We start from the raw sequence: 27,198 nt of genomic DNA, 5'->3' as shown, positions 1-27,198 counted from the left end.
GTATGGGAGTTTTGCCTGCATGTATGTCTGTGCACCATGTGTACTCACAGAGGCCAGAAGAGGGTGTTGGATACTCTGAGACTGGAGTTATAGACAGTTGTGAGCTGGCGTGTGGGTACTGGAAATCTCTTAACCACTGAGCCATCTCTCCAGCCCCCAAATAATCCCTTCTTAAAGCTATCTACCTCAAGGGAGAGATCTTGTTTCCATAAAAGAACACAAGTAGCTGTCTACCACATACACATCTTGCCTCAAGATGCTAATGTCCTATGTTTGAAATTCAGTGAATGATAACTCAGTATGTACTGTAGGCTTCATGTTAGGCACTCAAAATATAACGAGACGCCACGGCATTTTGTGAAGACTCCTGTCTCGATTGGAAACAGATGATCTGGCATCTGCAAAAGTAGACAGAGGCCTGTGGAGGTGGTGATGGTGATGGTGATGGTGATGGTGCATGAAAGACTTGGAGACAAGTCAAGAAGAGTCAACAGAATCCGTTACCACACTGGATGTTGGTGAACAGGGAAACTGGGTTTCCAGTTTGGGGATCAGGCAACGCCACTGGAGAAGATGAAGAAATGTCAAGTCTGTGGAGGCCCGTTAGGAACAGGACTTTTAAAAGGCAAGTGTGTCTGGAAGGCTGTGGTGCAAGGCCATTTTTAGTGGCTGTAAGCAAGGTCTTTGGAACCAAAGAGAGCATACAGCTCTTCTTGAAATTGAAGGTGTTTATGTCCAAGATGAAACTGAATTCTATTTGGACAAGAGATGTGCTTATGTGTATAAAGCAAAAAACACCAACAAGTGACTCCTGGAGGCAAAGAAAACAACACCAGAGAGATCTGGGGGAAAAGTAACTCGGGCCCACGGAAACAGTGACACGGTTCATGGTTCGTGCCAAATTCCGAAGCAACCTTCCCTCAAAGGCCATTGGACACAGAATCTGTGTGATGCTATACCCTTCCTGGATTTAAACTAATGAAAAGCAAATAAATAAAAGCGAGGGAGGAGAAATGTCCAGGTCAGAGCAGAAGCACAGGCTCCATCACCCTACAGAGGAGCGCACGGAGAGCGAACTGCAGTGTGTATGCTGTCAAAGATGACTGTATTCCCAGGCCAAGTTTAGAGGCCCCTTGGCTGGTTTCCCAAATGGATATCTGAAATTCCACTAATTGTAAGCGCCAGCAGGGCACAAATGGCTCCAGTGGTGAAGCCTCTTTCAGTTCAGTCCTCGGGTTTCAAATTACCCCCACAGCATAGGCCAGCTCATTTCCTGACTGATCCTCTTTCATCTCTTCTGATTATTAAAAACGCAGGCCGAGTTAAAGAAGCCATACAGCACACCCACTGAGAGACCCCAACCCCTCCTCCCTGCTTGGGTTCCACATTTGGCTCTTGCATTTGCACCTGTGGGTGTGGAGGGAGTCATTGACCACCTCAGCGTCATTATCTGTAAAATCATAAAACATTCTGCCAACAATGGAAATCTGTGATTTTCCCCTCATATTTTTGCACACGGAAACAATAAAATCAGGGCAAATGCTTGAAATGAATCTAGATTTTTGTATTCTAGAGGAAATGAAAACGTTAAATTTCTATCCAAGTCAATGTGAATTTATTTCAGATCGTGTTGATAATATCTGTATGACATTCTTAGGGGAGAAAGGCTGTGTAATACCCCTTTTAATGCACAGTGTGTCAATACCTACAGTTTAGAATTTCAAAGTGTGAATATCAGCCAAGATAATTCAACCTTCTAATTTTATGAAAATAATGGCAGCTAAGTCATCATGCTCAGAGAATTAATTACATGCATATTTTAAAGTTTAACTTTTAAGAGGCCTCCCATTAAGACATGAAGTGAATATCCACCTGGAGGGTTACAAATTAAAATGTTCTGATTTCAATAGGAATCAAATAGTGTCCCAGGAGAAGCCAAGACTATCCTCTGGTTATAAGTCATTCCCAACAACTAATTATTGATGAAACAATAAGATGTTTCATGTATTTACAACAGAAAAGATTTCTGCCTGTCTATATCAACACATATATACTAATTATATAAACCACCAATTTTATATACCCCATGGAGTCTTTTCTAAGAAGTACATTAGAATTATAAGTAAACTTGACAGTATTTGTTTTGATTCATACACCTGACTAGCATAGATGAGATTAGACTGATTTCCGTTGAGACAAATGTTGTACAATTCCTGCTGTGCCTCTCATCTCTGAACACCAGCAGCTAGTCCTGTAAGGGACTACCTGGAACACAGCCCCAGACGTGACACTCCCTCTAACACACACACACACACACACACACACACACACACACACACACCACACAAATAATGCCCAGAAACTGAGAAACTTGGCCAACGTCACACAGCCAATTGCAAGTGATGATGTAGCCCTACGTACTCGTGTTCACCTGACCTCAGAGCCTGTCAAGCAACGTCCTTTTATCCTTCCATCTCCCTCCTCCAGGACTTTCCTTGAGCGTCTCTCCTAACAGCTATACCACCCATTTCTAGGTTCTCAGGTCCCCTCAGTGTGACTTCACTTGACTCATCCTCTCTGCCACTTCCCTTCCGCTTACAGACCTCTTCCTTCTCCAAAGTTGAGGGTGGGTTAAATCAATCAGCTAAACCCCAACAAAAAAATACTGAATACACCTTTTAAGCATTTGTGTGTTTCTTAGAAGTGTTGAATGCACACCATTATCCATGTAGAACATGTTCACTATTACAGCAAAATTAATAAACCTTGTGCTCCCGAGCCATCAAATCAAAGCCTTGTGGCTCTCTAATCTTTCTCTTCAGTGTCCTATTTCAAAATGTCGTTGCAATTAATCCTACATATTCATGAGGATAATCTAAGGGGCAAGATAATCCTTATGTTTCCTCTGGAATAGTCTGATGATTCAGTCACCATTCGAGACCTAAAACCATCAACAACACCCCCCTCCCCCGCCACAACACCAAAATGCTCTCAGCACTTTTTCCAGGTAGGAATTTTCTTTTTATTTCTAAAATATACATATGCCGGTATGGTGTGCACTGGAAAAATGAAGGAAGATGTCGTGACTATTTTTTTACAAGGCTTCTCTTTTATTGAATATTACACTCTGAGAGAGAGGTGGGCTTCATCCTATAATCCTGCCAAGCCCGAGAACGTTCATTTTCACTACATTTTTACACTGCCTTCGATCTGTGGGCAAAAGGGAGCCTTTCTGTGTTCTTACTGGAATGCTGACAGTAATTGTGTGCATCCTCTCTGCTGGTTCATCTAAAAGACTGGGGTTAACATCGTGCTCAGGCACCCCTGTGACTGTTACACTCTTCTGGCCTCCTCTCCTTTGTATACAAAGTGACCTCGTCCCCTAGCACAAGTTGCTCTCAGTTCTTCAATCCCATCCTTTCCTGCACACAGGTCAGTGCAGCCAAGTTCAAATAGTCTGACCCACATCACCGTGACTCCACAGCAGTGGTTCTCAACCTGTGGGTTGCGACCCCCTGGGGGTTAAATGACCCTTTCACAGGGGTCACATATCAGATATACTGCAAATCAGATATTTACATTACTGTTCATACAAGAGCAAAATTACAGTTATGAAGTAGCAATGAAATAATTTTATGGTGTGTGGGGTGGGGGATGGTTACCACAACACAAGGAACTGTATTAGAGGGTCACATCGTTAGGAAGGTTGGGAACCACTAGAGTTTCCTCCTCACGTGTATCTCATGACCGCATTTTTCTTACACAAAAACTTGATTTCTTACAAATTTTATCCCGCTTAAATGAAAAAGTGTTATTTCCATTAGCTATTCATATTCATTAACCTGCACGTGGAATTTGCATGGAAAAAAATGAAAAAGAAAGCAAGTTACTTATCCAAGTATTTACATACATGCTCTGCCACATAAAATCTCACAATAAAAATTTGACAACAGGAAGATTTTACCCTTCATAGTAAAATATTTATTTTAGAAGATAAGGGAGATAATCTTAGATGTTAAGCATTAAAAAATTACACTTAGTCATTGGAAAACAGCACGTCTTTTTTTTCTAGCTCTTTAAAAATATTTTAATCATGCAGAATCAACACAGTGTACTCCAGCACAATACTAAAGTGTTCCCTCAGGTTAACTGGCTTTTATTAATTTACAGGGCATAATAGTTATTAAACACAGTAGTTATTAAAAATAACAATCTAAAGGAAGTCTAAATATATTATTCAGAAACGATATACAGCAGTTAGCAACAGAAACCATTGCTCTTTAGACTCGTGTGGCATAACTCTGCTACACAGTCACAGAATCATAAAAGAAGAATCTCGAAGTACCATACAGATCCAGAAACTGGTTACACCTTCTACCATACACACATGGTATTTGCCGTAACAAACATGCAAAGCACTGGGCAGTTCACACCAGAGCTGAAGACAGACAGAGTGCAGAGAAGGCCCAGTGACTCCCAGGGGATTGGACAAGGAAAACCCACACCTTTAGAAGAATCACACCCCTTTCCCTAAGATATCTGAAATACTAGAGACCCAACAATGACCCTTTTTATCTCCTTAGGTAACATAAAGGATGGACCAGTATGCCAATCAGGAAACAAGGGGAAGCCTTTAAAAAAAAAATCATTAAAAACGTATCCAAGGATGTGACGTTCTGCTCTCACAGTTTCTCATTTTGCCATTTCTCCTATTCTACTCCTTTACTCTGGGTGTGTGCACACAAACGCACCTGCGAGTGTGCAGGTGTGAGAACCTCACCATGCACTTGTGGAGGCTGGAGGAAGGAAACTTGCCAAAGTCAGTTCTCTCCTTCCATCACGTGGCTGACAGGGATCGAACTTGGGTTGTCAGGCCTAGCAGCAAGCACCTTTACCCACTGAGCTCACCTTTACCCACTGAGCTCGCTCTCTCCAGCCCTCGCTTGGTTCTTAGTTAAAATGCCATGCAATTGCTATCCAGACGACGAGACAGCGTGGGAGACAGGAACTCCATCTGCTACCTATCACCGAGTCATCTGAACGACCCTGCTTGTCTGCACATAAAAAGAATTTAATTTGGAACTGATCATTTGACTCATCCCATTAGCCTAATTGAAGGTGTGTGTCAGTGTGGAACTCACAGTTCACAGAGAGTATTAATGGCCTGCCTCTCCACCAATTGCTGATCACCTCGCCACAGAGCACCCAGATCATCTTTACAGCACACCCCACAGCATCTCCAACCCATTCCTCATCCACTTTGAATAATTTTCGAATGGGCAGTAACTTAGATTCAGGAATGTCTTGGAGGTTTCTAATATTTATTCTTATTTGCTATCCTTTTCTTCACATAAATCTGTATCAGTTAGTATGAAAATATGCTCATTTGGCCCAGTTGTTGAGCGTTCCTTAGGCTAAAAGTATCTTCTATAACTGGGTTCTCTAGTTAATATAAGCTCCATAAAGTTTCTTTTTGAATTTTTAAGAAAATAATTACACCATTTCCATTTTTCCTTTCCTCCCTCCAAACCCTCCCATATACCCACCCCTTCCTCTCCCTCCTTCAAATTCATGGCCTCTTTTCCTGTTGTTATACATATGTATGTGTACACACACACACACACACAGACACACACACACACACACACACACACACACACACACACACACATATATTCCTAAATACTATAAATACAACCTTCTCAGTCCATATGCTATTTGTATGCATATGTTCTCAGTGCTGACCATATTGGATTATCAATTAGTATGCTCTTCTCCGGGGAAAACTATTTCTCTCTCTCACAACATCCCTTAGTCGCTTGTAGTTCACAAACTTAACTTAAAAAAATAAAATAATTAAACATCATTCAAAAGGTTTAAGATACTATGATTTAAAACATATTTTAGAATAACAAGGAGTGGACCTCAAGCTTCCTCTCACAACCGCTTTAAAAGAAGGGTTTTCTTGTTGCTGCTGCTGCTGCTGTTATTGTTTTAAAAATGTAAGTATGATGGCTATTCTTGGTTGTCACCTACAGCTGAAATTAACTAAAATCCAAGCAGCTGGGCACACCTGTGGGGAATTTTTCTCTTAAACTTGTGAGGTGGGAAGATCCACCTGGGCCACACCTTCTGCTGGCAGCCGAGATAAAGGACATGGATGGAGGAAGCTCGCTCTCAGTCTACTTGCTCTTGCTGGCAAGTCCCTTCCTTCACTGGTGTTACAGATTCCAGCGTATACTGAAGACGAACTGAGGGATCCAGCCTCACGGACTGGACAACTACAGGATTCTTGGACCTACAGGATTCTTAGACAAACATTGTCTACCAACAGAATATATGTATTCTAAAAGTTCTAGTATAAGAATATATATATTCCTATAAGCTCTGGCCCTCTAGAGAACCTGGCTAATACAATAAGCCTATGGGAGAACAGCTCAAAAGAAATTTGATTAAAGAACCAAGGTGAAGGGTGGTATTTTAGTGTCTCCCAGGAGAGATAGAACGATAGAACAAGTTTACATAGCAGATGCCCATTTGCTCATAATTTCTAAACTGCTATAAAATGGTAGCAAATAAATTATAGCAAATACTCTGTGAAAAACAACACTGATTGAAATCGGACATGGGGTCCAAGGAGGCCTATCGTCCCTGGGTACCAGAGGTCACAGGTCAGACAGCTTCATGATCCAACTACACCTGTGAAGACCCGCCCTCCCCCATCCCACCCCGTGCCGTGAAAGGGGCCCACACGATTCTTAACCACCTCTCCTTCTCTGAACTCCATTTCCAGCGAGCCAGGGTTAGGGCCACAATACAAGTCCATCACAAGATTTTCCACATGAAAACTTTAATTCAAGAAAAAAAAGGAAGCTATTTTCCACAAATAACCAAAACAATAAATTTCACAACAGAATTGGCAAAAGCATATGACACTGAATACTTTCTCTAATCTAGGGGAAATGAGGAACAAGCCTTTAAATCTTGTCTACTAAGGATGTAACATGAAGGTTTTTCAAACTAATTTCAGACTCCTCAAAACGACTACTAGAATGGAGAATTTAAATTTCTCTAGTAACATTCCATTTTATGTAGCCATCTGAATGCAAGAACAGAAAGTAAAACAGATCACTATGATTTGCAGCAACCAAAGGATGCTTCAGTGAGCCAGCATGTAAAAGAACTGAGAAACATAAAAGTAACACAATAACACAGGTGAATCGTTGCTTCTCTGAACCCTTTGGACAAAGGTGACATATTATTGAATACTGTGGTGAATATACTTTCAGAATTGGTGCTCTTGTCACTAAGTGGTAATCTCTCCAAAATGATAAAGCACCAACTTAAATTTTATGAACATGACTTACACTCATGACAAGAGTTTACAATGAGATAATGTAAATGTAAACTTCTAAAAGAAGACCATTTACTTCCATTAAGGCACATCTGAAACCTCTAGGCATTCATAGTAGAACTATATTATTCATTTCAATAATGAGATTTCTAAAAGCAGCCTGTCCCTGAAATACAATCTGCTGGGTGGGTTGGCTCACTAGAACAATGCAGGAGGCAGGGTAGTACTCACTGTCACCCTAGAAATTTCCCACACAAATCTGTTCCTGCAATAAACATTATGAACTCAATGCTCAAAGAGTAGAGGTGCATTGCTAGGTTCCTAGGTCCAACACTCACTCCATCCATCATCTCCCTCCAGAACTACCCCTGCCTTGAATGAGTCTAGCATGTCAAATTTCAGCCCATCCTAGTGGGTGTGTGCGTACACGTGCACGCATACACACACACACACACACACACACACACACACACACACACACACGTACACTGAAAGGCAAAGGAAATTATTCTAAGTGGGAAAACATAAAAACAACTATTCACCAATACTCCTGTAACAAGGGATCTTATTCCAAATAGTCATTAAAGAGCTGTGGATGTAATTATAAGATTTGAAAATGCTCTTCTTGTCTTTACAAAACACAGATCTGAGAGGCACCTAGGGAATAGTTTTAAATTGCTTGACTCAATCACTTGATCATAAATGGAAAACTTTGACTTTAAAACAATTAACCAAATATTCTTTGTTCATTTAACCCTTTTTTTAAAAAATCATTTGGCATGTAGGTTTATTTACCAAAATATTTTTTAAGGACTACCTCACTGTGTTTCTTTTCCTTCTTACCCCATCCTACCCCCATCCCTAGTAAACTGTGATAACCAGGAGAGCATGATACAAAGCATCATGGCTGTGACAAGTTTTTATTACATCTTCATGTATTTATATATGTAACAACAAAAAAGAAAGAAAAAACCTTACAACTTTCTTAGTAACTCCTGAGTTATATACTTTCTCTCCTTCAAAACAAAAAGTATAGTCTCAAAACTTACAACAAAATAAAACTATACCATGTAATTTTAGAACTGACAACTAGACCTAATTTAGAGGAAGCACATAGATTTTTTTACGTCCACCATAATTATTTAGAATTTCCTGTAAGAATGAGCTCAAAAATGCAGAATGATATAATAATCTTAATGTCAGAAACATCTCCACCGTACAGAAATATATAATTATTTGTCACTTTACAGTATTTCAAAATATCTTCACATATATTTTCTCCTCTGAAATATGAAAGCAAAAAAATATTAGAAATGCACTAGGCTAATCAAGCAATATGGCATCTATTTGCTGTGAGATGTAGTTTTATCAATAGCCAACACTTAGCATCCTTACAGCCCATGGCATAACAAAGACCATATGAGAACACCTGCGGATGCTTAGCCATGCGTCTAGCTACTTGGCCATGCTATACAGCATTTTCTGGAACAGCTTTTTAGTCAATTTCTGTAAGCATATGGTAGTTTGCAAAACACAAAACGCAGAAGTAAAATTCAGAGGGGTTTTTGATATCTAACACACTCAGAAATACATCATCTACAGATCTTATGTTAAAAAACTATTAAATGTACAAAGTACTCTTAATAGAAAAAAATCGAGACGTTCAATTTTTATTAGCAAAAGGAATGACTTCCTTTAGCTTGTTCTTCACTGAGTTATTCTCACTGCTATTTACAGATTAAATGTAGGAAACATTGCCCCTTTATGAAGTTTAAATAACCATTGTTGAGAAAAGGCCACTATTTTAGATGGAAGCCAGGGAGCTCTCCTCTTGGGACTCAATATTCTGAAATTAAACAGCACAAGCTAGCAAAATAATTAATAAGAAATAACAGTCTAAAATCTAAATTGTTAAGTGTTTTCATTTCTAAGGGTTCTGGTATACCATAATTTCTAAGTGATTCAGATTGTATTAGCTTCTGGTATTTTGTTTTTTAAAAATATTTTTAGTAGCTGGCCCACATTTATTTTTTTTTAAAAAACTTATTTATGTATATGTGTGCGTGTGCATGTATGTATGTGCACCACATGCATGCAGTTCCCCTGAAAGCCAGAACAAGGAGTCAGATCCCTTAGTACTAGAGACGGTGGTGAACCACCCCACCCAGTACAGGTGCTGGGAACTGAACCCTGGTCTTCTAAAGAGCAGCAATGCTCTGAACCACTGAGACATCTCTCCAGCACCCCTGATCCCAAGTTTCTTACACTAAATACCCTTAAAGTGGTCTGAACACTTCATTTGTGTGTGCAGTTACATACTGAATACTTCATTTGTGTGTGCAAAATTAAGATATTTTGAATTAAATTGACCATATCCCTACAATTCGGCCTAACTTAATAGTCCTCTTTCATGCCTGAACCCTGTGCAGACTGGAACAAACTAAAGCTGTCGAACTGTGGGAACTAAACGATGAAGCATTTCCTATCTTACTGGGATATGATGCACAACACCAGTGCCACTAGGATGCACACACACACACACACACACACACACACACACACACACACACACAGTCAGGAATAAGCAACTGGGCTGTGTTGTGCAAACTTAAAAACAGTAAAACCTTATTTCTAAAAGCACACGATTGATAGGCGTATTCTGTAGGAATCACCACGGAACGTACAGGTGGAAAAAGCCAACAAGATGATTATGTGTTGGGTGTGCTAGAAAGAGGAAATAGCAAAAGTTCCCTGGGGCAAGAGGGGGGTGGCGAAAGAATACAGGACTTTCCTTAAAAGCCTAAGAGAGATTTTAAAAAGTCAATTCCTTGCTAAATAGAAACAAGTAAAAATATTCTCTGTTCATTGCTTTGTCTGTGTTCGTATGAATGTTCTAAAGTCCCCATCACAGTGTTTCTGATTGTCTTCAGATCTGTAATAATTAGCAACAACTGTACACAATATAAGTTTTAGCCGATGCAATGCAATATATCTAATACTTACTAAAAGTGAATGTATGTAACTGCAAACCGTTCTCAGGTCCAAAATGACAAACTAAATATGCACATACACACATACATAGAGACTCTGTGGAGTAGTGACATCAGGAATCCCATAATGCTCATGGCATCAATACACTAATGGCTCAAAAGACAAAAGTGTTTGTTGACAGGGTGAGGAGACATCGTTAAAAAAAATGAGTAATTTTTGTGATTTAAAGAAAAAAAAAAACCACTTCTCAGTGATTTGCATCCACAATCAACCACCAATTTTGTAGAGGACAGCCAAAAAAAAAAAAAAAAACCAAAGTCTACTTTTGTTCTATATTTTTTCACACACATATACAAATCTTCTCTAAGCAATTAATACTGAAAATATTTTTATTATTCTAAACCTTAAAGAAAAAATCTTGAAATCAGACTCTTAAAGATGTCCCTGTCTTCCACCTGGATGTCGGCCTAGGAGAGGGTCCTAATGTGTACTAGAAAACTCACGAAGCCGACCATGATGGTGGTTCAAGCCAGAAGAGGAAGGGGGACAAAACAGGATGAAGGACAAGTGGGAACGGCAGCCACTGCAGAAATCCAAGCTAAGGACACCGAGGTGCTGCAACATTTGAGGAGACCCAACTTCATCCTTCCAACTTCAAAACGAATCTAAAAGTCAGGGGCGAGGCGTCACGAGAGGGTCTCGATTTCCGCATGAATCTCTCCAGAGAACAGGCTGAGTACCAAATGCTACTCGATTCGTTCTAGATAACTTGAAAATATTTGTAAAGTGACGACTGTTGTAGAGATTTTTGGAAACGCATCCTAAATATATTCTTTTATTGGATCTGGTCTTAAAAACTTCTTATTAAATATCCAATTTCACCATCATCCAAAATAAAAACAAGAACACAGGGCTGACGGCAAAAGTCACAGATGGCTAACATTTCAAACGTGACCTCATCTCTGTTCTTCAGGATAAATTAGACAGTGGTTTTTCACTTCCTTCACCGGAACTGATGTGTGGGTTTGTGACAATTCACTGGGACACCACCTCTTCGTGGCAACTGGTGTTTTCAGGATTTTCCAAGTCTTTGCTCTGGTTTTCCCCCTCTCTGGCGTTTTCAGAGGAAGTTGGACACTCCCCTTTCCCCACGGCATCAGTAACTGTTTTCTCGGGTGGAGACTCTGACTCTTCAGCAACATCGTCTTTCTCTGGGTTTCCTGGTGTGGCATCTTCACTGTGGGACTCTGGGCTTGGCTTGCTGGTCTCCTCCCCAGCCTCTCTAGACGGTCCCTTTTTTTCTTCCACAGTTTTGCTATTTGGGTGAATAGCTGAGGAATTTTTGGAGTCCTTGGATTTCTTGTGCACAGAAGTTTGACTGTTCGAACCCGAAGTGGGCAGAGTGGGCATTTTCTGGGCTTTGCTTCGCTCTGGCTGTTCTTTTCTAGGCGGCCCCCAGATGAAATTCTCTGACGGGGTGTAATGTTTTTGGGCAAAGCGCAGGAGCTTTCTCCTCTCTCTTCTGTCTCTAATTGTATAAACAAAATACTCCAGAGCACTCTGCCTAATATTGGGAATAGTGTTCTCCACCAGAGCCTCGTGGAGAATAAATTTTACGAGAGGGGACTTAAAACTCTCGTACCCAAGCTCACCAAGGCTTTTCAGAATCCGTGTAATTCTTAAGTAGTTGTGCTGGGACCTGAAAGAGAGAATAGAATGCATTTAACTCTGAGGCCTCGGTGTAACGGAACCCACGTGAAACTCCAAGGTAAAAACAAGCTCCCCTCTTTAAAAGACTCTTCACGGAAATACATTGGGATTGAATGTATCCTCGCTGGTGCTACCTTGTTTATTAATGGATCTGGGGACCAGTGTGGTCTATCTACAAGAGCAGCTTGCACAAACAGCCAAGCATCAGGTTAGCTGATATCACCCTGAGAAGTAAGGATGGCACAAACCAAGAAGACACATGCACGTAACTCTTACTAGAGTCATGTTTTAACAGCTCTGTTTTATTCCTGGTTATGGCTGACTCTTACCATGTCTAACTTATAAACCTCATCCTGGATGTCCATCTACATGAACAAACCAGAGTACGTATATAGGGCTCTGTGCCATCTGTGACCTCAGGCAGCCACGGGCCCCTTCCACGCTTGCAACATCACGGACGTATGCTCCTCATCACAGGTAGCCAGGGCTAAACAGAGACGCACCGGCTAACAGCTCAACGGTAATAAACAGCACCAACCGACCAGCAGAATCGGTCAGATAGGATAAGTCACAAGGAGGGCAGCGCTCGGTCCCGCTGTCTGGCTCGAACAATTGTGACAGGAAGAAGCAGAACTGACTTGAGAGAAACTGCCTTGGCTGTTGGCAGAGTACGGGCCTTCCAGCCTGTCCCACCCTAGCTTTGTTACTCAATAGCAATGAGAAACGACAATGCCCATCTAAGCCTCAGTGTTTCCATCTGTAAAATGGGGGAAAGGGCCCACACTCTAACTGCAATGTTGCAAAAATCAGAGTAAATGACACAAACGAAAGACATGGACAGACTCCAGAAATACTGGACATTACGTAGAACTATTTGGTGTGCACGTGTGTTCATGTGTGCACAGGTGCACGTGTGAGTGAGTATACAGACAGGTACATCTGTGTCCTCTGGCACTGTCTCTCTGTCACCACTCCCCTTGTCTTTTGACACTGGGCCTCTCATCGGCCTCCTAGAGGCTAGGCTAGTTGGCCAGTGACCCCTAGGGATCTGCCTGTCTTCACTTCCCCAGGGCTGGGACTGGAAGCATGTCTCACCCACCACCCTCAGCTCTTAGCGTTATTATTACTACTACCATCTACTGAGATAGGATATGGCACCGAGGAACACTATCTGCACTCGGCTTCACCTATTTCTTCCATCTTTTCCATCCTCACTGTCCCTTCCCTTATTAAAAGGCTTTAAATCTTACTCATAACAAGCCCGATTCCAAGCACGCATTTCTCCCACGTGACAGACACTTAGACACTTTTTTATTTCAAAACCCAGGCCATTCTTGGATTGGCGCTTTCCAAATTTTCTTTCTCACAAGTCACACCCGAACTCCCCTGCCTTGTTCAGCTGACCACACTTGCCTTCACGCACACACCTGGCCAAACCCTTCAGAACCCCCAGGACAGAACCACGTCTGACAGTAACAGGTCAGGTATGCATTGACCCAAAATCGCTACCCACCAGAACCAGTAGTCGAGCAGTGACTTCTAACTCCCTAAACCCTGTTTTAGAACAGACGTCAGACTTTCTTGAAAGCACTACACGTATCTGCCCCAGCTTCCAAAAGTGCTTGAGTTTTTTAATTAGAAATAATTACCTCATCATCTGGGAATGCTGGAGAAAGATGTCAAATTATTTGAGACACAGAAGTATGCAATTCTATGATCTTAATAGGTCTTAAATTTCAATGAGAAAATACAGACGAAATAAAAAATCTTAATTATTTGAGCTAACCAACTCCTGGGATAGATAAACCACACAAATTTTATTATCTCCATCCTTTTGGATATTTGTCCCAAATGTATTATTTTAAAATTTAATTTTTTTAATCTGAAAGGTAAAACTTAAGACATATGTCTGAATATTATGAATCTGTGATACCTGATTTTTTAAAAGCTCACTAATGTGGCTGTGTGTGTCCCTGTGTAAGTTTATATGCATCATGTGTGTGCAGGAATCAATGGAAGTGAGAAGAGGGTGCCAGATTTTTCAGGAACTGGAGCTGAAGGCAGTGAGATCCCACATGGGTGCTGGGACCCACACCCTGGTCCTCTGCAAGGGCAGCAACTGTTCTTAACCACTGAGTCATCTCTCCAGCCTCAAATCTACAGTTTAAATTGTGTTTTGAGACAATGTGACTAGGGTGACATTAAGAAGCCATACCACTAACAACAGGGTTGATGTAGCATTTTAAATTGTGTTTTGAGACAATGTGACTGGGGTGACATTAAGAAGCCATACCACTAACAACAGGCTTGATGTAGCTGTCACATTAATGTAGAGTTCTGATACTGAAAGAACTTAGGGACAAAACCTGAAACACGATGAAGCAGATACCAGATTTGCAACAAAAACCACCCTCGGGTGAACAGGAAACTTAGTATTTGCATACACACTCATTTGTAGCTACACATTCACAAGTTAAAGTATTTATGTAACAGAAAACAACAACAACAACAAAAACCAAACCTGAGCTGAAGAAAATAATGATCAGGATTCTAGAATGAAATTATCTATAAAACAAAGATATTGGGTGTTTGGGGACGATTTGAAATAATGTTGCAACAAAAGGCAAAGCGGTAGAAAGAGAAGTCAGCTCCTGCTGGAACCGTGCACAGCCTTGGGCTTGCACACCAGGGAACGGAGAAAGGGCTGCTGTACAGACAGAAGGGAGGGGCTGATTCTGCCTGAAGACTAGACAGGTAAAGAGAGAACACAGGAGGGAAATAAAACCCCAAACAAGACTCAGTACAGCTCACTGCAAACATGACCTGAACAGCATCTTGGCGGTGGATCTGCCGATCTGTACTTTCATGCCTGAACGTGTTTCACCACCATATTTTATCATGGTTACTTGTTCACTCAATGTTACTTTGTGTTAATCTGATTAAACAGTTTTCCTCCACTGAGCTATAAATATAACCAAATCTCGGCCTATTCTAAAAAGTTCAAGATGCCACATGGCTTCAATCACATATAAGCGGTGACATTTAAGAATAAATCACAGAAGAATCCAAATGAAAATGAAAATAGAGGATATATGTTTATGTCATTCCACAGCATTTGCTCAAATACAATCAACAAAACCTTTTGGCAATGGGGAAGTTGTGGCGGCATGTGTCTGACATCCCAGGATTCAGTGCCCGGAGGATGGCAAATTTGAAGTCAGCCTGGACTCAGAGACCTTGTCTCAACGTCTTGCAGAGAATCCAGACTTGGTTCCCAGCACCCGCACGAGGCAGTTCACAACTGCCTGGAACACCAGTCCCACCGGTCTTCTGACTTCCGCAGGCATCTGCACATATGTGGCACACATATATACACATAAAATGTTTTGCTCAAATTTTTTAAATCTTTTTTTTTTTTTTTTTTTTTGCCTAGGAGAGTTCATCCAGAGCTGGGAAAGCAGAGAGACACTGGATGACAGGAGGAGCAGTTGCTAGGTGGAACGGAGTGGAAAGGCTGTGAATTCAGGCCATTCTTCCAACTGAGGTGAAGAGACAGCCTAATTAAATCAAGCCTTCAGCAAGGGCTCTGTTTTTTGGCTATAAATGAAAAGAGCTGGCAGTGATACCCTGGGGAGGATTTGAGCCTTTGATCATCTTCTGTCCAGGATTTATAACTTCAACAACCATGTGCCAAGCCAGACTGTCATTCCAAACAAAAAAAAAAACGACAGTGGTGAGCACACAAACAGTGAGGTGTGATCACTTTCTGCTAAGGCTGACTTGCATACAGCTTTCTCCAGCAGTGTGACAAAGTTGCCTTAGAAACCATCCAGACACGGCTGTCTGCATTACCCAGGCAGAGGCATACATGTCTGCGCTTCAAATAGCTTATGTGTCCAACTTAACCCCAGTTCTAAGTTGCTGGGTCTCCAGCCAGGACTGTAAAGCTTCACGCCCACATTTGCAAGGCACTAGCAGAAGCTACTATTTTAACAGTATTAACTTTACAACAAAGGGAAAAGATGCCCCAACACTAACAGTTCTACTCCTTTTACCAAAGCAAGGGTAAATTCTAGAAAGATGCGAAAAATTTAAAGAGCTGATGCCAAGACTCTGATTGTTTTTGCCAAAGAGAAATCACTTATGTTAGTTCTTTTTTTCCTTAATACTTGCCCAGTTCAGCTAATTACAAGGTACTAAAAAAAGTTTCTTAAAATTGTTGGTTTCATAGTCCAGTACTCATAAGTCACTCTATAATTAAAAATGGAAAAAAAAAACAGGGTGCATATGAATATTTTTAAAACTAAACTTTGGTTATAAGTATTAATTACCATTATATATAGTCAAGCAAAAGAGTACAGCTAAACTCATCCAAGGAAGCTGATGAATTTTCCTTTATAGATTTTGGAATTAACCAGAAATGAGTACTTGTCTTTTCCATAACTCATAAAGATAGCTTTTCCTCTATTTTAGTTAGAAGTATGGCCACATTGCTTGAAACCATTTTTATACATCATAGACCTCAGTCACGAATTTAATCTAAGACGTCTGCATGCATGAAGATACTAGAAACAGTTTGTACCGCAAGCAGCCTATAGCCTAGGAGAGAATACATGAAAAACTACAAGCAAGCAATAACTATAAACTCCCTGAAATGTGGCATATAGACCAAGAAAAGCCACATTTGGCTGCAGGCAGAGGATTCAGGAAGAGACTGCTCTGGAGCAGAACAGCCAATGCTCTACGTAGAATTTGTCCTTCGGAGTTTCTGTGCTTGCCTTTAGAATGGACAAGAAGGAATAAATGCATTTCTGACTGGATTTTGACTCATCTCTATGCCCAACATCTAGTAGTCCTATATCCAATGTCTAGCCATCCCTATGCCCAATGGCTAGCTGCTCCTATGCCCAATGGCTAACTAGTTCTATGCCCAACAGTTAGCTTGTCCTGTGCCCAATGACAAGCTATTTCAATGTCCAACAGCTAGCTAGTCCTATGTCCACCAGCTAGCCAGCCCTACGCCCAAATGGCTAGCTGTTCCTACTTTGCAGAGAATGGGGCCACAGGAAAAGGCCACTGGCTTACCATTAAAGCTCCACTTACTCATTCAGATGTTGAAATCTTTCTTGCCAATTTACAGCCCGAGCAACATTTCCAGTTTTATCAATCAGCTTTATTCCAAAAAATTCCAGCATCATTTTATAAGCCAAGAGGAATCTTCTGATTGCTTCTTTTGTTTTTTTGAATTCCTAATATAAGAAGGGGAGAAAAAAAGTCACTTGAAATGACTCAGTAGCTATCAGGACAATAAAGTAATTATTATATACTTTATAATATATTATAAAGATATTATTTGGCTACCTCATGTAGGATGAATTGAGCTTGCATTACCTCAATTTCATATGTAGTTAACTCTTTAGCATAAAAGTTCAAGCCTTGTTCTCTCAGGGGAAAGAGCCTAGTTTGTTAAAAAATAAATAAATAAAATAAAAATTTTCAATTGACATTGTCTTGAGAACACACAATTAAACAGGACACGGTTCAAGGCAGAGAACATTTTACTGACCATTGAATGTAAGTGTGGTTGTGTTCCAGCTTCTCATAGTCTCCTTTCCATTTATTTAGAACCTCTTCAATGTAAACACCTACACAGTAAATATTTAGAAAATGAACCATTCATTGAAAACATGGTGATAGCATTTTAACAGACAAGTCATTTGAGTTCTATATTAAAACATTTAGCTTAAAAACAACACACAAGAACACCCCTAAAAGAAGAATACTCTGCCATATACTCTGTAATGTAATAAGCCTAATTTAAAAAGAAATAGCAGCACCTCAAATTACAAAACTCTGTACTGGCCAATGTACTCTAAAGCAGAGGATAAGAAGTGATGGGCTAAGGATCATTTTGTAAATAAAGTTTTATTGGAACATCGACAAGCACACCATTTATATACTGTCCACAGTTGCTTTTTAGTACAACATAGACTTGAGTGTTACAATGGACTATTCTGCAAAGCCTAACACAGTTGCTATCTGCCTCTGTGCAGAAAAACTATTCCAAACAGCATTATCATCTCCGTATGACTAACAAAAAAAAATAATTACCAGCGAAAACAATGCTGTTAAGCGGTATATTTGTTCAAAGCTGCATACTAGCAAATTATTAATAATGATAATAATAAAACTTTCTTCAGAGTCTCACACTAGTAACAAAGCAGCCTAGGAGAGAACACATGTCTTTGTGCCTGTAGAAAGTAAGCCTTTTATTATAGCCCATGCTCTCCTCTAAGAACTTAATAAAAATCCTCTTGATTCCCAAGTCTGTCATGGTTCTTATAATTGGCCAGTTAGCTAATCTTACAGAAAAAAACAAAAAACAAAAAACCAAACAAAACACCAAACAAACAAACAAACCCACAACTCATCTCATTCTTGTTTCCTCAAAGATCACTAAGGCCCCTCGCAGGAAGTGGGGAAAGTTGTATTGAATCACGCCACAGGTTTAACACACTGGGGTCATTTTTTCCCCTGCTTTTTTTTTTTAAACAGTGGTCAATACAACTGCATCTATGCCCATGGGTTTGCCTCCAGACTTCTGGGACACCAAACAGTTGAAGAGAATTGGATTTGGCCATTTCGGCAAGGCTCCCCAGGGCATCCTATCAGGACTCCCTCTCCCCAAAACCACACCCAGTCATGAGCTCCCTTCCAACTTAATCACCCAAGACCCTAACACTCCGAAAGGCTTATGTCTTAGGGTTCCTATTGCTGAGACTAACACCAGGACCAGAAGCAACACAAGGAGGAAAGGGCTTATTTCGCTCACACCTCCACATCAGAGTCCAAAACTGAACTGACATTAGGGTAAGAACTCCAGGCAGGAACAGAAGCAGAGGCCACAGAGGAATACTGTTTGCCAGCTTGTTTCCCATGGCTTGTACTCTTGAGATCTTACACCATCCATGGCCCCTAGGGAGGCAGGCCCTCCATGTTAGTCATCAATCAAGAAACTGCCCTAGCCGGGCGGTGGTGGCGCACGCCTTTAATCCCAGCACTCGGGAGGCAGAGGCAGGCGGATCTCTGTGAGTTCGAGGCCAGCCTGGTCTCCAAAGCGAGTTCCAGGAAAGGCGCAAAGCTACACAGAGAAACCCTGTCTCGAAAAACCAAAAAAAAAAAAAAGAAACTGCCCTAGGCTTTCCCACAGGCCAATCCGATGGAGGCATCTGCTCAATCAAGGCTCCCTCTTCACAAATGACTCCAGCTTGTATCAGTTAACATAAAGCTAGCCAGCACAGCTCACAGTCTAGGACAGTGCGGTTCTCAGTCTTCCTAGTGCTGCGACCCTTTAATACAGTTCCTCATGTTGTGGTGACCCCCCAACCATAAAATTATTACTGTTGCTACTTCATAACCATGAGTTTGCTACTGTTATGAATCTTAATGTAAGTATCTGTGTTTCCCGATGGTCTTAGGCGACCCCTGTGAAAGGGTCGTCATGACCTATACAGGTTGAGAACCGCTGATCTAGGACCTTCACTAGCTGACTCACACTACTAGAAATATCATTCAGTTTTCACTGGGGGCAAATGACAAGAATCAGGACAATTTGGTCAACTCACACACTAAGCCTCTAAGGCGAATCTGGCTCCTGCTTTGCCTATACACAATTCAGATACCCACTGAGAGAGAGGCCCAGTGTGCTGCCTCATTTTTTTGGCTGACAAGTTCATAATCAAATTACCATAGCAACTGTGAATTTTCATTATGGGTTTGGGAAAGCTCCTCTGCTATGAGGGAGGTTGTGCCGTTGTGGAGGAGGCACATTTAGTTGGCAGGGTTTGAACTGGGGTTGCTGTAGTTTCCCAAGCCTTGACTTTGAAGAGTGGCAAAGGTAATTCTAGACACCAACAATATCTTTACTAATATTCTAAATAATTTCTAGGTCTGGCACAGCAGAAGGAAGAGTGGATCCTGGAGCTTCGTCCCCCTCTAAAATCAATTTAGTGACCTAGCAAGTCAGTTATTTAGGCTTCAAATCCCAGTTAGCGCATCTTAAAGATCAAAAAGCTGAATGCAACCCCCTTCAAAATCTAATCGTTTTAAATTATATGGCTCTACAAATCTCTCCTCTTCTCTGCTCACACGCACACCGAAAGTCTAAAGACAAAACAAAACAAAAATAAAAAACAAAAACACAAAACTAAACTAAACCAACCAAACAAAACATCTGCCCCTACTACCTTTTCAGCGACAGCCATGACACACAGATAATGAGATGGTACGGCTAACCAATATCTGTTTCTCCACAGTTCACTAAATGGATGACCACAACTCTAAAACCCTGGGCTCTGGGGACAGACACATCAGTCTACATGGCAAGGCAAAACAAAGCTAACCAAACCCACCCACAAGTGCAGCAAGAATACACCAAGTCCAGAATAAGGAAAGAACACCCAGGTATCTGCAAGTACTTAAACTTTGCTTTTCACCAAGTGGCTTACTCACCATCTGGCTTAAATGGAATTTTATTCTTATAAAAGCGAAGGTTGCTCAAGTCATTTTGATATCGGATATCTTTGAAGTTCTGCTAAAGGAAAAGATAAATTAATCTCCAGTATATGGAAACACACACAATAAACGCACAAGGACCCTTCTGACATGTTTTCTTACCAGTGGAGTAAAATCAGAAAAACAGAAAGACAAGAGTTTACATTTAAGGGGGGAAAGCATCCCGTTGTCTTACTGGGTACTGATGTCGGTATTTGTACAAATCCCTCGCAGCATAGAAGCTCCTCTTTGGTTTGGCAGTGGCTTCTGTGGGATCACCACCCTAAGACACAGAGTGAAACTCCACTTACACAAAGAAGGATACTCAGAAAGTTCCAGAACAAACTCTAAAACACTCAACATCCATAAAGAACCCTGAACATCGACAATCCATTCAGTTATAGAAAACTACTATGTCTCTTCAATGATGCTTTACGAACAATGCTTATGGGCACGACTTCCTTGTTTACATTAAAAACCCATATCCTAAGCTCTATCACTAAATAATAAACTTTCAATTCACTAAATAGTAAACCGTTCAACGCCTTTGGAGGGCAAATGCTAAGGACCAGTATCGATCCAGAACAGCACTCAGAATGAATTGAAAACATGTTTCACCCGATGCAAAATGGAGCCTATGACAAAACTTATTTTATATAATTCTATGAAAGGGTTAAGTTGGTAAATCAATTCTACACAGAAGATTCTCATTAAATGTGCAGCTCTGAGCTGCACTTGAAAGTCAAGTAATATTTATGAAAGGAAGGGAGGATTTTAAACTAAATTAGCTTTCTAAATTCCTTCAAAGCACCATAACAAACATACAAGGCATGAATAATCGTCCGCCCATTCAATGATCAATAGGCTATAAATCAGCAAACTTGAGATAAATACACAAAGCAAGATAAAGCTCTGGGGTGGAATGAACGTTAACTGAAGTATGTGGCAGTTCACTCAGGCTGCTTACAAAGTGCCACCACCTCTGGGATGCCATTTCCAATGGATAAGATGCGGGTCTGGCACCCTTTCGCCATCCAGACCATATAATGCATGACACAATGCTTTTGTCCGGTGACATGCAGGACAGTGAGATGGAACATGGCGAAGACTGTGGTGTTAACAAATGAATATTCATTAAGAGAGCTGTCCCCAATCCTTTCTCTCATTCTCTCCTACCCTCTATCTGTGTTGACAGACTGGCATCCTTCTAAGCAATTTTCACACATTTCTGAAGTGGTGTGATTCTCACTCTTACTACCAGTACAGAGATACTTTAACACCAAATCCTCTGATGTCTAACGGTAGCTACACTGTCATGTTACATAAGCAAGGAAAAGCTTCAATTCTGGTTCTTGCCACACTTTTCAAAATAGCTCTGCCTCGCAAGTTTCGGGATCTATTTAGCCTGAGCTACAACTACATGAATCATCATCTGCATTTGCAGAAAGCCCTTTTCCATTTACAAAACACTTCCATGTATATTACTTCACTTGAGTCTTACAACATACCTGGCCTGACATTCATTAGTGTTTGTATCTTAGAAACAAGGTTGCTGGAGTTTAAGAGGAACTGAACAAGGCTCAGAGCCTAGTAACAGCACAAGAACTAGCTGCATGCCTGTTTGCCTAATTAGGTCTGAACCAGTTTCAATCCCTGCTAAAAGTGATGGAAGTGAGGGAAATTTGAAAAGCCTCTTATAAAGATCAACGACCCAAGATCAGGAGCCAAGAGACTAAGGTGAGTCTTGGTTCTGCTACTTAATATTGGTGAGGCCTTAAGCAAATCACTTAGCTGAATCTTCGTTTTATCATCTGTGAAGATAATGACTCATGGCCTGCCTGTTCCCCAAGTCTGCCATGTAACTGATCGCATCCTTCAGCCCGCCAGCATCTGTCCTGTTCAATTCTGTATCCTAGCCTCTTCCTCAGAGAGGATTCTGCACCTTAGCCTACCATTCCTTTCCCCCCGGATCATTAAAACTTCCCTCTTCCTAACCATTCCCGAAACCAACAAGCATGCTATACTCTCTCCAAACTTCGGCATCGTATCTCCATTGACCCAAGTCTACCCCAAGTACAGACCACGCCTCCGCTCCCCTTTCAAGTAAATCATCACCAAAGAATTGTGCATACTCTCTATCCTTCTAGAGCCCATCCCATGTCCTAAATAAGGCTCTGCCCACAGCATCACATTAAATTAGGACTGTTAGGAACTTTTCAAATCTCTGTCTGGTCAAATCACGTCTCAGTGATCATCCCAGATGACTTCCCAGCAACACTGGACCCCTTAAGGTCCTCCACCCAGAAGCAATGTTAGCACTTAGCTGTCAGAACACCACGCTCTCCAGTCTTGTTCCGGTGTCATTGGTCCCCTTTTTTTGGCTCCTCCTCTTAATCACAGCCTTTGTATAGAGCAGTGGGTCTCAACCTGTGGGTCACGACCCTTTCATAGGGGTTGCATATCAGATATCCTGCATTATCAGATATTTACATTGCAATTCATAGCAAAATTACAGTTATGAAGTAGCAATGATATAATTGTATGGATGGGGGTCCCCACAACATGAGGAACTGTACTAAAGGGTCGCAACATTAGGAAGGCTGGGAACCACTGGTCCAGAGACGGTCTGTCCTCATCCCTCATGACTCCCCGATGACCTCTTATCTAAGAGCACTGATTTTTAAGTACAACTAATCCTAAATGCCTGCCTACAGCTCCAATTCTAGGCTGACTATCGATGTATAGATAACATTAACTACTCTACAATCCCACTTGGACGTCTAATAGGATGGGAAACTTAAGATAAGACTTGACTTAATGGCTAAAGCGTCTTCCGCCCCAGGCTTCCTCATCTCAGTTAATGGTACCATCCTTTGCCTAATGTTTACAGAGAGATGGATGGCAGCAAAGTCTACCCAAGCAGACTACCCAGACTGGCGAGAAGCCAGTCTGCAACCTACTTTAAAAGGAGAGCTGACTGCTCCAGGTAAGGAACAAACAGGGTGAGGAGTCAAAACATAAAATGAAAACAGTATTTCAGAAGTTTGGCGGTACTTAACTGGGGGAAGAAGTAACCATTAAGAGGTGGTCTACTATTTACTCAGGTTGGGGAGCACTGGCTGAAATGTTACCACACTATTTTACATAGACTGACCTAGTTCATTAGATTATTGCCTGTGTTGGTTTTGTTTTTTAATATCCCAAACTTCTGCCCATGGCAACTTACTTGAAAGACACATGGAAAGATAAAACACTGAAATATGGCACACAATACTGTCTCAGGGTTGGGCACACAATGCGGAATGCAAACCAGACCGAGCACAAGGGAAGGATGGCCCGGATCCCACCCATCAGGGCCAAGGGCGCTCACTTTGGCGACAGACATACTTAGGTTTGCATCTTTCCTTCTGTGCTCTGGGCAAGAGTCTCTCTGGAAGGCTCACAAGTCTCCTAAATGGGGAATGGAAACGGCACGCACACACCCCGAAATTGCATTCCTTTTCAATATCATGCACCATTAGCTCCCCATAAGGAAGACTTGGACTTCCTCGCAAGGTGTTGCTTCCCCGAAAGTCACATATCGGACTTGGGGCTCCATTTCCCCTTAAGTGGCAAAGGGGAGTCCTAATACAGAACCACCAACCTTAAACACTGCAGACTTCTTTAAAAAATACAGTTCCTCTATTTAAAAGTTTCTAAAGCCATGAGGTTAAGGGACAACATCTCTCTCTCTTCTAACCTCCCTAACCGTATTGGTCAACTAACTGACTTAAGCTTGGTTGGATCAACAAGTCTTCTGGGTGAAACAAACTGTTTAAGGAATGTCTTGAAGTCGTTGAAAGGTCTCTCTTGGGGGAAAGAACGGAGACATATTAAGTTTGCACAGGAGCCTTACTGCAATACTTTTAATGGCCGTGGACCCCCGCTGAGGGGGAGCCTGGGGGCCGCCGCTCGGCAATTGCAGTTCCGTCCTGTTCTGAATATATATATATTTTAAACAAACAGTAACACGCACCGGCCGGGTCCTCACAATCCTCTATTTTTAGGTTGGTTCCTCCCACCCCACCTTCGCATCACCCAGCTGCGCTGCAGAGGCAAAGATAACACCTAGTGGAGTCGGGGTTTGCCTTGGGGGACTTCCCCATGGTGCTCACAGCAAGGCCCCGGGCCAGCACAGCTATCCACTCAGGCGATCCTGGCCACCGCAGGCTCCCCCAGGTCGAGTACCCGGGCCACAGACGCCTAGCATCCCGCCCGCCCTGCATCCCCCGGGGGCCGCGCGCTGTCCCCTCCCCGGTGCCGGGGCGCTTAGCCCTGCCGGGCCCACCATGGATCCGGCGGCGGGGGGGGGGGATTCGCGTTTACCTGCTCGGCGCCCCCCGCCTCGGCATGGTCCTCGGGCACGGGGCTGGCTCGGGGCCGCCCTCCGGCTCTCTCGGGAGGCTGCTCGGGCTGCTCCGGTTCGTCGTGCTCCTGGCCCTCGCCACCGCCCGCCGGCCCCGGCTGCTCGGGCTCGGGCTCCGAGTCGGTCTGCCAGGTGGAGTCGCAGTCCTCCACGGTGGTGGGCTCGCGGAAGCTGACCCCGCCGAGCAGGTTGCCCATTGAAGAGGCGGCGGCGGGCGCGGGCTGCGGCAGCGCGCTAGGGCCCGGGCATGGCCGCGCTCCCGCTCGGGGCGCCGGCGGCGAAGCTCGCACGGCCCGCGCCGCACAGCTCAGCGCGGCCGCCGGCGCTCCAGCGCACAGGCGGGGAGGAGCCGGGCGCCCCGGGGCCGCCGCCGCCGCCGCACGCGTCCCAGCCCGCCCATCCCGCCGCCGCCCCGCCCCCGAGGTGCCAACCCCACTCCGGAGCGCCCGTCCGCCAGCTCCTCCGGGACGCGCAACCCCCTCCCTCCACGGTCCCCGGGAGTGGACAGGGGTCAGCTGCTGGCCCGCCCCATCTGGCTCGGGAGCCGCCCCCTTGGGGCTCCTCCCCGCTAAGCGGGAAGATGGATCCCGCCCCGGGTCAGAGAGGGGAAGGAGGTGTCTCCATCAGCAGGCGGGTCCTGCCCACACCCCCGCCCCCCACCGGCTGGTCCAAGAGGAAGACAAATTAGCCGCCGCCGCCGCCGCCGCAGCAGCAGAAGCCAAAAGCTAATATGGTGTGACAGGGCACCCTCTAAACAGGAAATCCAAGCTTCAGGAACAGTACTTAGGGCCACCTAGAGTCCCTGCGGTCTGTGTAAAAAGTCAGAGCTATCTGTCACCGCAGCCAAAGAGCAAACTTCTCTTGAAACAAAGGAGCAGTAAGAACTAGACCAGCATACTCCATCTATGAGTAGTTTTAACAGTACCCACTCCACATGTGTGCTCTATGCAGAAAAATCTCAGGATCCGTACCACAGATAGGCTGGTTCTACGTGGGGTTTAGACTCATGGTTCTAAGGGGAACCATTCGGTAAAAGTACTCAAGGCAAAATAACAACCAAAGAATCCGAAAAATGATAGAGTGTAAAACGAATCTCATGAAATTGGGCCCTCATCCAGCATGTGAGTCTGGACGGGACTGTTTTCTGCTCCGGAACATTGCCTGGGCTCATGCAGGGAGTTTGGTGCTCAGAAAACATTATTGAATACGGCCAAGAAAATGGGTTAGTTTTTTGTTTGTTTGTTTTTTAAATCAATCAATTGTACTCAAAACTAGTAATTTAAAAAAATACAAATCAAGGTAGGTGGGTATTGCTTAGGGGAGACTCAGACGAGCAGGATGCCCTACCCACAGATAAATCAGGGTTGCTTCTTTTCAAACGTTGCAGTAGGGCGCACTTCTATCTCTAGTTTCTGACTTTGGATAGGTCACATAGCTTCTTGAGACCCCAATTCCCTCATCTTCAAAATGAAGCCAGGTTTTTCTCTCTAGAGTAGCATCTAGCTTGACCTTTAATGACTTTATGACTAGAAGAGGCTGGCTCTAAAACTAATAATGGATCCATAATACACACAAAAGAGCTTTCTGGTCAGAATATCATAAAAAACTGATGATATTAAGATGAAATCCGCCGGGCGGTGGTGGCGCACGCCTTTAATCCCAGCACTCGGGAGGCAGAGCCAGGCGGATCTCTGCGAGTTCGAGGCCAGCCTGGGCTACCAAGTGAGTTCCAGGAAAGGCGCAAAGCTACACAGAGAAACCCTGTCTCGAAAAACCAAAAAAAAAAAAAAGATGAAATCCTCCTTGTCAGACCCAGACAAAATTAGAGCCAGACAGTATTATTGGGGGAGGGGGTGTTCATGCCTGTCTGAGGTAAGTAGTTTCTTGGCTCATAAGATCTGTGTCTGTTCTAAAAGACAGTCATGCTCTGCATGCCTCTCCCCCGGAGGAAAAAAAAATTATCCTGAACATTAAGATTGCAGCAGTCCATACAAATGTTCCTGCACACTTTCCTAACATCCTACCTACTATACAAATGAACTCATCTCAACTCCTTCCTTCCACCTCCAAAACCTCAAATCTTGATATCCAAGAAGCTAACGCAAATTCATCTCTTTTCGAGTTTAGAATCATATCCTTGCCTCGAACCTTCTTAAATAAATCCACAGTTTATTCTTGTTGCCTG

At 42.7% G+C, this 27,198-nt stretch overlaps 1 protein-coding gene and 1 pseudogene across 4 annotated transcripts; one reads left to right on the top strand and one right to left on the bottom strand.

The window, feature by feature from the left end:
* The first annotated feature begins 457 nt into the window (after positions 1–457).
* Positions 458–9,938, top strand: LOC128113933 (60S ribosomal protein L35a-like; annotated as a pseudogene).
* On the bottom strand, positions 8,256–25,311 carry Ogfrl1 (opioid growth factor receptor like 1). 4 transcript variants are annotated; one of them, XM_052745287.1, is made up of 7 exons: positions 24,974–25,311; positions 20,805–20,891; positions 20,567–20,648; positions 17,622–17,700; positions 17,417–17,513; positions 17,159–17,304; positions 8,256–12,044 (listed from the first exon to the last, which is right to left on the bottom strand). In XM_052745287.1, exons 1-7 carry the CDS (start codon positions 25,208–25,210, stop codon positions 11,381–11,383), a joined length of 1,392 nt encoding a protein of 463 aa, XP_052601247.1. In that variant the 5' UTR covers positions 25,211–25,311; the 3' UTR covers positions 8,256–11,380. The 4 variants fall into 4 exon arrangements, with proteins under 4 accessions (XP_052601247.1, XP_052601248.1, XP_052601249.1 ...); XM_052745288.1 differs by having other exon boundaries at positions 20,567–20,645; XM_052745289.1 differs by having other exon boundaries at positions 17,447–17,513; positions 24,974–25,309.
* Between the last annotated feature and the right edge of the window lie 1,887 nt (positions 25,312–27,198).

This window comes from Peromyscus californicus, unplaced genomic scaffold (assembly GCF_007827085.1).
Source record: "Peromyscus californicus insignis strain IS unplaced genomic scaffold, ASM782708v3 Scaffold_19__1_contigs__length_69161282, whole genome shotgun sequence".
Classification (NCBI taxonomy): Eukaryota; Metazoa; Chordata; class Mammalia; order Rodentia; family Cricetidae; genus Peromyscus; species Peromyscus californicus.
This window is presented reverse-complemented; position numbering and strand designations above follow the sequence as displayed.